General features: G+C 45.1%; 1 protein-coding gene across 1 annotated transcript in view; it reads right to left on the minus strand.

The window, feature by feature from the left end:
- Positions 1-8074, minus strand: part of LOC132650958 (keratin-associated protein 5-4-like) — a gene marked incomplete at its 5' end in the record, with an annotated part of 18177 nt that extends 10103 nt beyond the window's left edge. The window contains one exon of the mRNA XM_060376279.1: positions 7486-8074. Within this exon, the coding sequence (XP_060232262.1) occupies positions 7486-8074 (589 nt within the window). The remainder of the gene's footprint in view (positions 1-7485) is intronic.
- Between the last annotated feature and the right edge of the window lie 7231 nt (positions 8075-15305).

The following is a 15305-nucleotide window of genomic DNA, read 5'->3' on the forward strand; positions in this document are numbered from 1 at the left end:
ATTGGCTACAGATTTGTCACGTGTAGTCTTTATTGTGTTTAGGGTATTCTTAGTTTCTTTGTGATTTTTGCGATGAAGAGATTTTTAAATTCAGTCAAAGTAAACTCAAAATCCTATTTTGTGTCTATTGGAATGATCATATGATGTCTGTCTTTCTTTTATGTATTCTATTTGTTGATTTGTGCATGTTTAATCAACCTTGCATTCCTGGTATGAAGCCAACTTGGTGCCATGGTGTACGATTTTAAGTGTTCTCTTTTTTTGTGTGTTGTTACTGAGAGACCAAAAAAATTAAAAATCATCTATTAATTGAGGCCTGAACTAAGTGGGTGGAGAAGTCTAGTAATGCCCTGAGGGGAAGGACCGCCTTACTGCATTCTTTCTCCACCCACTAGAGATACAGTTGCTAGGAAACTGGCCCATCCCCCTAGGGAGGGACACCAGGTCTTTATAGCCAATCAATTCAAAATGTAGCATTTTGACTAATAGATGCTTGCCAGGCAGGACTTGCCCCTGCCTTGGGCATGCTAGGATGGACCAGAATCTTTAAATCACCCAACTAACTTGAGCATGAGGCGCTCTGCTCCCACCGCTTTGGTGGTGGGGGGTGTGGGCCCAAGCTGTAGCTTATAATTTACAATAAAAAGAACCTCATGTATTTACAGCTGAGTTGGTTTATTCCTGGTCTTTTGGGGTTTGTGAACTGGGCAAAAGATTATGTTTGTTAGGATTATACAGCAAAGTTACATGGCGGGTTCACAAATCACGCCACGAGACTGGTTCCACGTGGGAGGTTTTTTTAAGGGAAGGAGGAGGGGATCACAGAGACTGTCTCTGAGGTTGGAGGTGGTGCGAGATTTTTTTCTTATATGGTGACCCAGAGCCTGCGCAGAGGGTTTCAGGTGGTCCATTAGTGGTGTCACCGATGTCTGATAGCCAGTTTATCTGGTCCCTTGGGGCTGGCCGTAGAGATGCCTGCTTACCAATCATAATAACGTTTTGTTTTATTTTTTCTTGCGATAGGGCTTCCTGGAACTCACTCTGTAGACCAGGCTGGCCTGGAACTCAGAGATTTAACAGCCTCTGCCTCCTGAGTGCTGGGACACCACTGCCTGGCTAAGGTGTTATCTTTTATGTTGCTTAAATACTCTTTATTTTCAGACAATTCACATGATTTTCTTCCCCCTCCATTCCAAAAAAAATCAGGGTCAAAATAAAATTGTTCAAGATGACGTCAGTTCTGTTTAAGTCTTGGCATGGTGTTGATGACAAGCAATTGCCAGTTATCATGACAAATGATAGACACAAAGTAATTGCCTGGTTAACATTTTTCCATGTCTAAACTATGACTAAAGAAAACTGTATCTGTGGAGTCACGCCAGGCTCAGCCATTTGCACTTATTTATTTATTTGAGACAGGGTTTCTTTGTGTAGTCCCGGCTATCTTGGAACTCTCTTTGTAGTACAGACTGACCTTAAACTCAGAGATCCACCTACCTCTGCCACCTCCAGTGCTGGCACTAAAGGTGTGTGCCCCCACACATGGCTTGTGTTTTCTTCAATTAAAAAACAAAAAGCAAAACCTGGTAGTTAGGCTGGTATTCTTTTTATTACAGCACTCAGGAGTCAGAGGCAGGCAGATCTCTATGTATTTAAGGCTCGCCTGGTCTACATAGCAAGTTCCAGGCTAGCCAGGACCACATAATGAGACCCTGTCTCACAAAAACAAAGCACTGGGAAACAGCAGATTTCTGGAGCTGACTTCCAAAAGAACTGATTTTAGTGGCCCCCTTTTTTTTTTTTTAGTATTCTGCCTGCACATATTCCTACATGCCAGAAGAGGGCAGAAGATCTCATTATAAATGGTTGTGAGCCATCATGTGATTGCTGAGAACTGAACTCAAGACCTTTTGGGAAAGCAGACCGTGCTCTTAACCTCTGACTTACCTCTCCAGCCTGGCCTGGGGTATTTGTAGGTTGAAATAATCTTGTGCAAGTGGGCCCTGAGTGAATGAAAATGCCACAGCAAAGAAACCAAAACAGCTGCTCCAAGGGTGAAAAGGGAGAAGTTTATTCCAAACTGCCAAGGCTGTCTTCCAGGAAAGCAAGGAGAAGCAACAGGGGAAAGATTTCCAGGGTTAAAGGGGAACAGGAGAAAGAGGGCTTGGGATCTGGGGTGGGGCTTGTGAGTCAGGACTGAGGGAGCCCGGAGGCTAACATTGACCTTGACAAGGTAATAGGCAGCACAGTCATGTGTTAAAGGGAGCTTCCTTTTCTTGCCAGAGATAAGAAGAATGACTACTTTTTCATTTTTTTATTTAAGCAAGCAGAAACTTTCTTCAACCCCTGGAGGGAATGGTGGCTTTTGTGTGAGTGCCTAACCTTGAAAAAATGAATTTCTTCAGGACCAGACAGTTAGCAGAAGCAAGATTGAGTCTGCTGCACTCAGAGGACAGTGGGAATCAGGGTGGTAGCCAGTTGTCCAGCCTTGAAATATAGGATGACAGGAGGCTGACTGAGGCTGGGGCTTACCTCAGCTACGGAGAAGAGCAGATAGATGGTGTGTTTGTTATTTTCCTTGCTATGGCAAAATACCTAGCAGAAACAACATTTGAAAGGAAAGATTTATTTTGGCTCACGGTTTCAGAAGGCTCACAGACCATGGAGGAGAGAGCATCCCAGCGTGGAGTTATGGACACATAAGGGCATGGCTTGCTCCCGTGGCTACAGAGCAGAAGACAAAGACAGCAGTTATAACCTCAGAGGAGCTGCTCTTAGAAACCCACCTTCATCTGTAGGTCCTACCTTTTAAAGACTCTACCACCTTCAAATCAATGCCATAAGCTAGGGACCTTGCGCCCAAAACATGAGCCTGTGGGAGACACTTCAGATTTAAACCAGACAGCGGGAGGAGCTCTGAAAGAATTTGGGGATCCTCAGCTCTGTGTCAAAGATGCAGAAAGGCCCAGTTCCTCCTCAGACCTGGATGGGTCCACCAATCATAGAATGACCTCAGCTGTCTGTGGACCAGGCTTAGTATTCTTACCTTACTCTCTGCCTTCCCTTCCTCCCCAAGTTATATGTTCAAGATGGCCCATCTCAGAGTAGGTACAGGTCTATAGGTTGGAGTTGGTCCACATCCTGCCCCAGGGCTGACCCATTGGATACCCCTTTCTCCAATGGTCTGCACTAAGGTTCGCATTTACCCAAAGCTCTGCCAGCCCTTATAGCAGTGGCTCGCAACCTTCCTAATGCTGCGACCCTTTAATACAGTTCCTCACTTTCTCACGTTGTAGTGACTACAGTAATTTTGTTACTTTTATGAATTGCATTGTAAATATTTGATACATAGGAAATGTGATATGTGTCTCCCACATATGGGGATCCACAGGTTGAACCACTCTCTTAGAGGAGGTGTTCTGCTGGACCTGGTGTGAGGGCTGAGCTACCTGGCAAAGGGCCTCTGAACCACGAATGTGAGCACCGTATAGGAGTCTGTTCTCCATGGAGATAGCTGATATTTGTTATGTTTCAAACCTGGGGCAACCCTAGTTAAGTTGTCAAACCTCCAGGTTCTCCAAGCGTCCCTCAGTCCCTACCTGTTACAGGGTAATGGCTGGCATACCCGACCCTCTACCCTGGACTCTTTAGACCAGGGGCCGGACTGCTTTTCTCCCAGAGGCTCTTCCCTATGTAATCCAGACGTTTTGGTTATCTGTCTCTCTCTCTTTCTCTGGCCCTTCTTTTGGCCTCCTTACTGCTGTACTTTGCTCCCTTCTCCCTCTTCCCACATGGTTCAGGGTTGTAACATCTGTCCCAGATGTCTCTGCCTCTGGCTACACTCTCCCACATATCTAAAATAAACTTTCTCCTCCACCATACATAGGTACAGTTATATTTCCTTTCTGTTTCTCTCTTTTTTTATTATTCAAGAGTTGACATTCGACAGTGAAACCATGAGTCAGAGCTGAGAGTGGAGCCTGATCACTCCTACAAACCAGACTCTGTTCTACCCCTGACTCCTCTCTGTCTTATGGTCCCCTCTTACCCATGGCCTTATTATCCACCCTTCACTTTCTGACCTTCTCTCTCCCACATCCCAAATAACTAAATACTCTGTAGAGATCATTCCCACAATCTGCAGAATGAAGCCCAAGTTCCAGGACAATGAGTGTGATAGTTTTTATGTTGCTGTGACCAAATACTGATATAGACTAAAGGAAAGAAGGACTTATTTTAATGTGCAGTCTGAGGGCAGGGGCGAGCGCAGTGGCAGAGATGTAAGGTCACACTGTGTTTAGTCAGGAAGCAGAAAGCAGACAGAAAGTGGAGATGAGCTGTAACGTTGCTACTTTGTGGGTTCTTTATTCCCCCACCCCCATTTCAACCCCTAATACTAGATAGGAGAGAAACAAGGATGGAGGGGACAGAGGAATTAGGAAAGTCCCTAAACTTCTTACCTTTTGTTTTCTTCTTTGACCACAGCTGCTAGCAAACTGCAACCCATTTCCCTAAATGTCGACCAACCACCAACCCCATCTCTAGGGACTCTAGCATTTATATACCTCCCTGAGAAGTTCCCAGAATTTTAAGGTCATACAATGGAAGAAACTATCTACAGCTGGCCAAACCATGCCTCTGCTAGAGCGTGAGGCAAATCATAGTCAGCTTCTGTGGACAGTCCGAAGCAGCCCCATAATCTCCATACCTGGGATTAAAACAAAAACACACTCTTCTGTTTCTGTGGTTTCATTTTTTTGTTTTGGGGTGTTTGTTTGTTTTGAGACAGGGTTTCTCTGTGTAACCTTGGCTGCCTTGGACTTGCTTTGTAGACCAGGCTGGCCTCAAACTCACAGAGATCTGCTACCTCTGCCTCCCTGAGTGCTGGGATTAAAGGTGTGTGTCAGCACACCTGTCAGTAAAAAGCTCCCCCTTCCTCTTCCTCTTCCTCTTCCTCTTCCTCTTCCTCTTCCTCTTCCTCTTCCTCTTCTTCTTCTTCTTCTTCTTCTTCTTCTTCTTCTTCGTTGCCATCTTCTTTTTCTTCTTCAGTCCTTATTATTTATACAGTATTCTGCCTGAATGTGAGCCAGCAGGCCAGAAGAGGGCCTCAGATTTCATTACAGATGGTTGTGAGCTACCATGTTGTTACTGGGAATTGAAATCAGTACCTTTGGAAGAACAGCCAGTGCTCATAACTTCTGAGCCATCTCTCCAGGCTTATTTCTCTCTCTCTCTCTTTCTCTCTCTCTCTCTCTGTGTTTGTGTTTTATAGAACCCAAACATTCTAGAATTGTTGCTGCACTATAATATCTCAAAGCCCATCTCCTGGAGCTCATTTCTTCCAAATATACTCTTCTTCTAATCTTCCTGAACAATATGTGCAACATTCACACATCTGCCTGACTTTCAAAGCACTGCACGGAGGGGTGGAAGCAGCATGAGTCTTCCATACCAGGATTTTCCTGGTGAGTTAGGCATGCCCAGGTTTGAATGGTTTGTTCCTGAAAGCTGTACATTGAGTCCTTGCTGCATGGTGTTAGTATCAGGAGAGAGTACCATTGTGTGGCCATTAGATCATGAGGTCCGAGCCTCCTCCATGGGGCTACATGCACTTTTACATATGATGCCCCCTGAGGCTGGGGGGGGATGGCTCAGTTATTAAAGTGCTTGCTGTTCAAGCATAAGGTTCCAAGTTCAATTTCCAGGGACCATTCAGGAAGAAGCCAGATACAGTACCTGTAAAGAACACCCCTAGTTTCAGCACCAGGGTGTGGAATATGGTGGCTTGAATGAAAAGAGCTCTCACAGATCATAGGGAGTGTCAACATTGGCGATGAGGCCTTGTTGGAGCAGGTGTGACCTTGTCAGAGGAAGCACTGGGGAATGTGCTTTGCAGTTTCAGAAACTCAAGCCAGGCCCAGTGTCACTCTCTCCTCCTGCTGTCTGCTAATCTAGATGTAGAACTCTTAGCTGCTTCTTTAGCATCATGTCTGCCTATGTGCCATCATACTTCCCACCATGACTGTTGTGGTATAAGTATTAGACACTGTAAAACAGGTGTGGTACAAAGAGAATTTTTGAGCCATGAAGACAGAACAAGAAAGAGAAAGAGAGACAGAGAGAGAGAGAGAGAGAGAGAGAGAGAGAGAGCACAAGTAGGCAGGCTGCTTTTATTTGGGCTTGCCTCCAAGGAGGCTGCAGGTTTCTAGGTAACCTAGAGGCAGGCTGCCTGTCTGCTAACAATAAAAACAATGAACTAAAGCCCTAAACTGTAAGCCAGCCCCAATTACATGTTTTCCTTTACAAGAGTTGCTGTGGTCATGGTGGTGCCTCTTCACAGCAATAGTAACCCTAACTAAGACAGTGGATGTGGATCTCTGGGCCTCACTGGCCAGCCTAGTGGAAGTAGTAAGCTCCAGACTCAGGGACAGAGAACCTATCTCAAAAGATTAATACAAGAGAAATCAAGGAAGACACCTAGCATTGGCCTCTGGCCTCTGCATACACACACGCCTGCACATGTGCACTCACCCACATACACACACCTCAAAGACAGACCTAAGCACACTAATTCTGCCACATTTGAACTACCTCCCACATATGAGAAGAATTGTTTCTACTGTTGATGAGCCACTGGGTCTGTGGCATTTTGTGATACCAACCTTAGCTAAGATGATCATTGTAGAAGGTGGAGATGTGCCCCCTTAATTTTCTCTGCTTTCCTCAGATGCATGGGGCAGGTGCACAGTAAGGGCTGAGTGGCTGTCACTGATGCTTCTGCATGTCAGACGTAGCGTGTGGAGGAGCTGTGCCAGGTAGGAAACCGTGCCCATAGGCCCACGGGCTACTGGAAATGCAGTGTGGTCACAGGCGCTATTCCACTGCACCGTTCCCCAACCAAAGGAAAACAAACACAACACAGCGATAGTGTACTGGAGTAGTGGCTTTATTAGTAAAAGTCAGAGATCAGAGCTCCTGGTGGATGCAGAGTGAGTGGGTTGAGGAGGGCCTTCATTGCAGGGAGAGGCCTGTACTAAAGGGTGAGACTGATACCTGCAGAAATGGCCAGGGATGATTTGTAGAGGTGGCAGGGGAATCATAAAGTCATTCTTCTTGAGCCCAAGACCCATAGCAACTAGATTTGCAAGATCTGGCCTGGTAGCCCCCATAGGAGCCAAAGCTACACTTGTAGCAGCTTAAGCAACAAGAAGCCAAAAGGAAATGTTGATGCTTGGGAGGGAAGAAGGATGAGCAAGAGGGAGCTAGTGAAGGAAATAGTACTTTGAGAAACACAGCCAAAGTCTGGGCCAGAAATCCCGACAGGGATACTGAGTATCTGGTAACAGCTCTGCAAAGCCAAAAATCAGATCTTGCACTGACAGCACACTAGGGCACAGCAGCTAGACTGCCTACAGCAGGGCCTGCAGCATCTGGATTGGCAGAAGCAGGACTTTCATCAGCTAGACTAACAGCAGCAGGGCTTACAGCAGCTGGACTGGCAGCAGCAGGGCTTGCAGCAGCTGGACTGGCAACAGGAAGACCCACAACCTGAAGAACAGCAAGGCTTGCAGCAGCTGGACTGACAGCAGCAGGGCTTACAGCAGCTGGACTGGCAGCAGCAGGGCTTGCAGCAGCTGGACTGGCAGCAGGAAGACCCACAGCCTGAAGAACAGCAGGGCTTACAGCAGCTGGACTGACAACAGCAGGGCTTGCAGCAGCTGGACTGGCAGCAGCAGGGCTTACAGCAGCTGGACTGACAGCAGCAGGGTTTACAGCAGCTGCACTCACAGCAGCAGGGCTTGCAGCAGCTGGACTGACAGCAGCAGGGTTTACAGCAGCTGGATTGACAACAGCAGGGTTTACAGCAGCTGCACTCACAGGAGCAGGGCTTGCAACAGCTGCACTCACAGCAGCAGGGCTTACAGCAGCTGGACTGACAGCAGCAGGGTTTACAGCAGCTGCACTCACAGCAGCAGGGCTTACAGCAGCTGGACTGACAGCAGCAGGGCTTACAGCAGCTGGACTGACAGCAACCCTCACAGGAGCCACAGCCTCCCTTGCAGCTTCCACAGGAGCCACAGCCTCCCTTGCAGCCCCCACAGCTGGAGCAGGAGCAGGTGGGCACACAGCAGCACACAGGCTTGCAGCAGCACACAGGCTTGCAGCAGCAGGAGCCACAGGAGCCACAGCCCCCACAGCTGGAGCCACAGCCTCCGGAACAGCCACAGCAGCTCATGGTTCTGGTGTTGGGTTGATGGAGTAGGTCAGAGGAGCAGGTGGAGAGGGAAGATGTGCAGTGTGGAGCCTCCTAAGCCTGGGCCTTTATATCCCTGCCCAGGTCAGGTGTGAGGTTGCATGTGGTCACTTCCTGGTTCCTGTTTGTGCCATTTTTAGGACCACTTTCTTTTGTTTTACTGCAGTCATCATCTCCTCATGCACCACCCATTGGTATTTGGCTTTTTGCTGCCTGTTAAGTCCAACTCTAATGCTGAATTTGTGTACAGAGTGGATCAAGGCCCCCCCAGTGGTAACATACAAGGCTCATTTTGGTAAAATACAAACTTACATTTGAGTAATTAATTTTTTTGCTTGTATGTGCATGTAATATATCTGTGTGTATATTATGTATGTATGCATGCATGTATGTGTACATGTGTCGGAATGCATTCAGGTGTGTGCATGCTTTTGGCCAGAGGCTGCTGGCAGGCATCTTCCTCAATCATTCTACTGCATATATTGAGGCAATGTTTCCTGCGGCAACCAGGAGTCACTATTCTGATTATTACATTTAGCCAGCTTGCGGGGGATTCCGTCTCTGCCTTTGCTTTGCTGGATTGTAGGTGGACTGCCCTGCCCACCCTGCAAAGTTCTCTCCTCTCTCTCTTTTTCTCTCAATGTGTGTGTGTCTGTGTGTGTCTCTCCAGGGGTATACATGTGCATATGCAGAGGTCAATCTGGGTATCATTTATCAGGAGCTGTCCACCTTGTTTTTGAGGCAGGGTCTCCCAGTTTTTGGCCTGGGACTCTCCTATTAGGCTAGGTTAGCTGACTGTGCCCTGAGATATTGCTGCATCCACCTCCCCAATGCTGTAGTTAAAACCTGGCTTTAATTTAAGGTGGTTTGGGGGAATCAAACTTGGGTCCTCATACCCATGAGCCAAGCACTTTACCAACAGTTATCTCTTAAACCCCAAGTTCTATTTTTTCTTTAATTTTTTTCCAAGTTCTATTTTTAATTCTAATAATTTACCGGTAGAGCCTCTTTTTGTTTTTTCTTTGACAGTTATTTTTGAGTGAAAAATTGAGGGCATTTGTTCACTTTTAATCTTTGTAAGATCTGTTTGTGGTTGAGACCTGGACGGTGTCCCACAGGCACAATGGCAGCGTTGCCTTATTCCTGGTTTTGCAAGTAACATGTCTAACATTCACAAGGGAAATGGTTATTGTACCTCCTGGGTGGGACATTTTTATCAGTTTAAGGAAGGTCCCTTTTGTCTCTAGTTACTGACCATTATCCTTTGTCCTCGAAGGGGTGAGAACTTCACTGGGTGGCTCTCTGTACCCCGGCATCCCCTTTCACTCAGTATGGTGAACTATAGATAGACTTTAAAGTGTGGATAACCCTTATCCTACGGACATACATGGTACCAAGGCTAGTATCATTTGCATGTTGTATTACTGGTCCATAAATAACTTTGGGGAACAGTTAGATAGGGTCTATGTAGCTCGGGCTTGCCCCAAGTTGTGATACACTTGCCTCTACCTCCTGAGTGAAGGGATTACTGAGGGATTATTGTGTGCACCACATCCCAATTGAGGGTTTTTTTTTTTTTTAATTTTGGTTTGGTTTCATATGTGTCAAGCTGGCTTTGCTGACATATGTTTTTTTTGAGAAACCTTCTTTATCAGATTGCTCTGTAGTTCCGATTCCTCCTGCTGCCTTCAGTACCCAGTGTACACAAACCCCATATAAGAAGATGGACCCGCTCTTAAATTGTCTACTTCTGGAAAAGTTTGTACACGACAGGAGTTACTCAGTCCTGGGTTGTTTTGGGGAACTTGCTCTTGGGTGTTGTGTCCAGCAGTGCATATAGTGGTGGTGTGACAGTTTCCATTAAGTTTTGGTATCAAATTTTTCCTTGTTTTGCTCTCTCTCTCTTCTTGTTCTTCAGGTGCTACCTACCTTTTATTTATTTTTTCTTTCTTTGTTTGTCTTTTGTTTTTTGAAACAAGTTTTTTTTTTTTTTTTTTTTTTTTTGTAGCCTTGGCTGTCCCGAAACTCATTCTGTAGACCAGGCTGACTTCAAACTCCTAAAGATCCTCCTGCCTCTGGCTCCTGAGTGCTGGAATTAAAGGCATGTGCCACCACCACTGGCCCTTTTATGTTTGTTTTTTTTTTTTGTTTGTTTTGTTTTGTTTTGTTTTTTTGAGACAGGCTTGGAACTCAATGATTCAGCTAGGCTGACTGGCCAGTGAGCTCCAGGGAGCTGGCCATCTCCAACCCACCAGCACCAGGATTGCAGGTACATGCCATGGTGCTTGTCTTTTTATGTGGTTTCTGGGGACTAAACTCAGATTCTTATGTTTGTGTAGTGAGTGTTTTACCAACTACTGAGTCATCTCCTGCTCTGTTTCTTTTTTCTTTTCTCTTTTGAACTTATAATTATTTTTTAGATTATTTATTTTATTTGTATGAGTATTTTGCCTGTGTATTAGTCAGGATTTTCTAAGAAAAGAGAACTGATAGAATGAATCTCTATAGAGTGGTCTCACTATTCCAACAGTGGCTGTCTCCTGACAGAAATCCCAAGAATCCAATATTTGTTCAGTCCACGAGGGTGGATGTCTGAGCTGGTCTGTAGTATATGTTAGAATCCCCAAGAAGTAGGCTCTAATGTGAGTGAAGGATTGGACTTGCCATAGAGAACAAGGGCAAATAGGCAAAGAGCAAATGCTTTCTTTCTCCATGTCCCACTACATAGCCCATTCCATAGGCTACCACCAGAAGATGTGGCCCCAGAGTTATCCAGTATCTTGCCACCTCAAAAGGTCTGGATTTGGGATCTCGATTTTCACTTCAAATGATTCAATCAAGATAATTCCCTTGCTGGGGCCCAGTGGCATCCACTGTAATTCCAGCACTCAGAGAGGCAGAGGCACGTGGATCTCTGTGAATTTGAGGCCAGCCTGGTCTACAAAGCGAGTCCAGGACAGCCAAGGCTACACAGAGAAACTGTCTGGAAAAACTGAAAAAGGAAAAGAAAGAAAAAAGAAGATAACTCCCTCATAGATGCATCCAACTGCTTGGGTTTTAGTTAATTCCAGATGTAGTCAAGCTGACACCCAAGAACACCATGACAGCCTACATGAGGGTATGTGCACAGTGCCTGGTGCCGGCAGAGTTCAAAAGAAGTCATCTGATCCTCTGAATCTGGAGTTAGGGGTAGCTGTGGATTCTGGGACCGGACCCCGGGTCCTCTAAAAGACAGCAAGTGCTCTTAACCTCTAGCCATCCCCCTGATCTGTTTCTTTTAAAGATGACATTCATGTATTCTAATCTTCTTTCCTTTCTTTACATTTGTGTGTGTGTGTGTGTGTGTGTGTGCGTGCTATAGCACGTTATGTGGAAGGGTTGAAGGAACAACTTACATGGAGTTGGTGCTTACTTGTTACAGCAGCAGTAAAGAAACAGAAATCTCAGAAATTTCACTGGGTGCAGTGGCACACACCTTTAATCCCAGCTCTTGGGAAGCAGAGGCAGACAATCGGATCACTCTGAGTTTGAGGCCAGCCTGGTCTACAAAGCCAGTCCAGGACAGCCAAGGCTGCACAGAGAAACCCTGTTTCAAAAAAAAAAAACAATAAATAAGTAAATAAAAATAAATAAATAAATAAATAAAAGATAGGTAGATAGAAAGGCATCTGGAGAGATGGCTCAGAGGTTAAGAGCACTGGCTGCTCTTCCAGAGGTCTTGAGTTCAATTCCCAGCAACCACATGGTGGCTCGCAACCATCTATAGTGAGATCTGGTGCCCTCTTCTGGCGTGCAGGCATACATGCCAACAGAACACTGTATACATAATAAATAAATAAACAAATAAATCTTTAGAAAGAAAGAAAGAACCCCAGATATCTCAGGGACTGGAGAGATGGCTCAGTTGTTAGGGGCACTTCCTGCAGCCAGGCAGTGGTGGATCACACTTTTAATCCCAGCACTCAGGAGGAAGAAGCAGGCTGTGAGTTAGAGGCCAGCCTGGTCGACATAGCTAGTTCCAGGACAGCCAAGGCTACACAGTGAAACCCAGCCTCAAAAAAAAAAAAAAAAAAAAAAAAAACCCAAATCAAAGACAAAATAAAAACAATAATTATAAACAAAAACCAAACATACAAAAAACAACACTTGCAGCTTTTAAGGAGGACTTGAGTTCAGTTTCTACCACTAATGTCAGGTTCTCACATCTGCCAGTAACTCTAGCTCTAGGGGATCTGACACTTTCTTCTGGCCACCAAAGGTGTGTGTGTGTGTGTGTGTGTGTGTGTGTGCCTGTGTGTGCACATAAATAAAAAAAAAAATAAAAATAAATCTTAAATAAAGCTGCTGTCAGAGGAGAGTGTGTTCAACACTTGCCTGAACCACATAATAAGATCCTATTTCACAAAACAAACAAAAATTATTTTAATTCTGGAATTTAAGGCTCTGTTAGTAGGTGTATATAAACTTGATACGCTCCTGTCCTCTTTCCAGGTGATCTCTGTAGCTTTATTCAACCTTCTCCTAGGAACTGTCCTAATGGGGAGAAGTCTTCTGTCAAGCTGTGGGTATTCTGACCCATCCCCCTCATCCTCTTTCCTGTGCCTTGGCTTCTGCCCAGCTGATGGAGGCTGAGTTGCTGGTGCGAAATCTTGGTCCTCTGTTGTTTACCGGGTGAGCTGAGTGCTTTTGGATCTATTCAAACTTGTTCTTACAGTCCTTTGCTATAACTGTGCTATTTCATTATCAACCCCTCTCTGTTTCCTTTTCTTAGCCCGTTTCCTTCTCCCCCATTTCTCTCCATCGCTCTATTGTATCTAATTTGTCCTAGGCTTTGACCTTGCTGTGTACTGGAGGATGACCTTGAACTTGTGACCTACTATACCATTTTATGAGGTCGTGGGGATTGAATCCAGGGCTTCATGCATGTGAAGCCAGCACTCTACAAACTGTGCTCTATCATCAGCCTTCTCCATTTTATTTTTTTAGAGACATTGAGGAGAGAGAGAGAAAACACATGATGAGCCCACGAGCCCTAGATATCAGATCTTTTAGCACTGCAGTCAGTTGTGAGTTGTTTAGGGTAGGTGCTTGGAGAAGGGCAGAGCAGTAGACACTCTTATTTCTTTCTTTCTTTTTTCTTTTTTTGAGACAGGGTTTTTCTGTGTGTAGCCTGGGCTGTCCTAGACTCACTTTGTAGACCAGGCTGGCCTCGAACTCATAGAGATCTGCCTGCCTCTGTCTCCCAAGTGCTGGGATTAAAGGCGTGCACCACCACCACCCATCTTAATAAATAAATTTAGAGGGTTTTTTAAAAAAAATTTTAAATGAGTTTTGATTTTTCAAGACAGGCTTTCTCTGTTTTAGTTATGGCTGTCCTGGACTTGATCTGAAGATCAGGCTGGCCTTGAATTCCCAGAGATACGCCTGCTTCTGCCTTCCTGAGTGCTGGGATGACAGGCACGCACCACTGTGCCCGCCTTCTAAATATTTAAGATTATTATTATTAATGAGTGCTCTATTTGCACGGACACCTGCAGGCCAGAAGAGGGCGTCAGATCACATTATACTGAGCTACCATGAGCTTACTGCTAATTGAACCCGGGTCCTCTGCAAGAGAAGACAGTGCTCTTATCTGCTGAACCCATCTCTCCAGCCCCATAGGCACTCTTAATCATCGAACCATTTCTTCAGCACCCCAACCACCTTTCTGGGTTTTCGATACAGGTAGCCCAGGGTAGCTTTAAACTCGTGTGCCAGAACAATCAACTTTCCCATTCTCTTAAATGGAATTTTCAGAGTCACTTTTACTTTTAATTAATTAATTAATTAATTAATTAATTAATTATTTTTTGAGACCGTGTTTCTCTGTGTAGTCCAGGCTGTAGATTCCTAGCTTTGCCTCTGGAGAATGCTGGGAATAAAAGCATGTACCATCATACCCAGTAAGATTGCAATTTTTTTTAAAAGGGTAGAGGTCTTGCTTTGTTTTTTTGTGAATGACTCAGAAGTTACACTGCACACACTACACACACACATACACCCACACAAAGTTTCCTCTCCTGTTGTGGGTATTATATTTATTATTGATCTATCTGGAGTTAAACAGCGGTTATTCCTAATCCAGCTGTATATCCAAATCACCACACAGTGAAAGAATCAGACTAACTTTGTAACCTATGTTTCTTTAATTGCCTTGTAACTTATATTTTCAAGTTTTAGGCCCATGTTAATTAAAGCCTCTTAGTGCTTCTCCAGAGAGCTGAGGAATGTAAAAGTTCCTGACATTAGCCATTTGTGAGGACAGAGATAAGGAAGAGAACAAGCAGAGATCTCTACTAAATGGAGAGAAAATCACCGGCTGGCGCGCCTGTGAGATGAGCTTTGTTTGGAAACTGGGCCAAATGGCCCCAATCCTTCTCCTGAATAGCTCCTGACCTTTGATCCAAAGCCTGTAACCCCCACTCCTCAGAACAGACATGGGATGAGTTAATCACTCTCCCACCTCTAATTGTGGCTATATCTCATATGGCAGGAAATTCCAAACTGACTTGAAGATCAGATATTTACGACAGGGCTGACCGGACCTAAGGGTGACCAGATATAACCAATTATTTTAAAAGTTAAATACCTCATCCAATCATGAATTGCCAAAAAGGCAACCCCTGGAATTTCCTGTGCCTTGTCTTTTAAAAACCTAAGGTCTTTGTCTCCTGGTGCCACTCCTTGCTTGACCAGCAGGGGTGACTCCATTGCACAATGGTCAAAATGAACCTCTTGCGATTTTGCATCTATGGATGATTAGTTTCCTGGGTTCTCTTCATACCTTCTTATAGTTAGGCTCATGCTGGGCCTAACAATAGAGAATAGGATTTAATTAACCTAGAGCACAATGCTGGGCAATAGTTACTCCATCCTAAACCTCTAAGCCCGCATAGTTTCCTACCAGTCAGAGTTTACCCATTATACTTGCTTTTAGTCATATCTTAAGTACGGTTCAGCTTTCCTCCTGGTTCCAAGACCCTCCTCATGGTTCCAAGTCTCGGCCTGCCGA

This window comes from Meriones unguiculatus, chromosome 1 (genome assembly GCF_030254825.1).
Source record: "Meriones unguiculatus strain TT.TT164.6M chromosome 1, Bangor_MerUng_6.1, whole genome shotgun sequence".
Classification (NCBI taxonomy): domain Eukaryota; kingdom Metazoa; phylum Chordata; class Mammalia; order Rodentia; family Muridae; genus Meriones; species Meriones unguiculatus.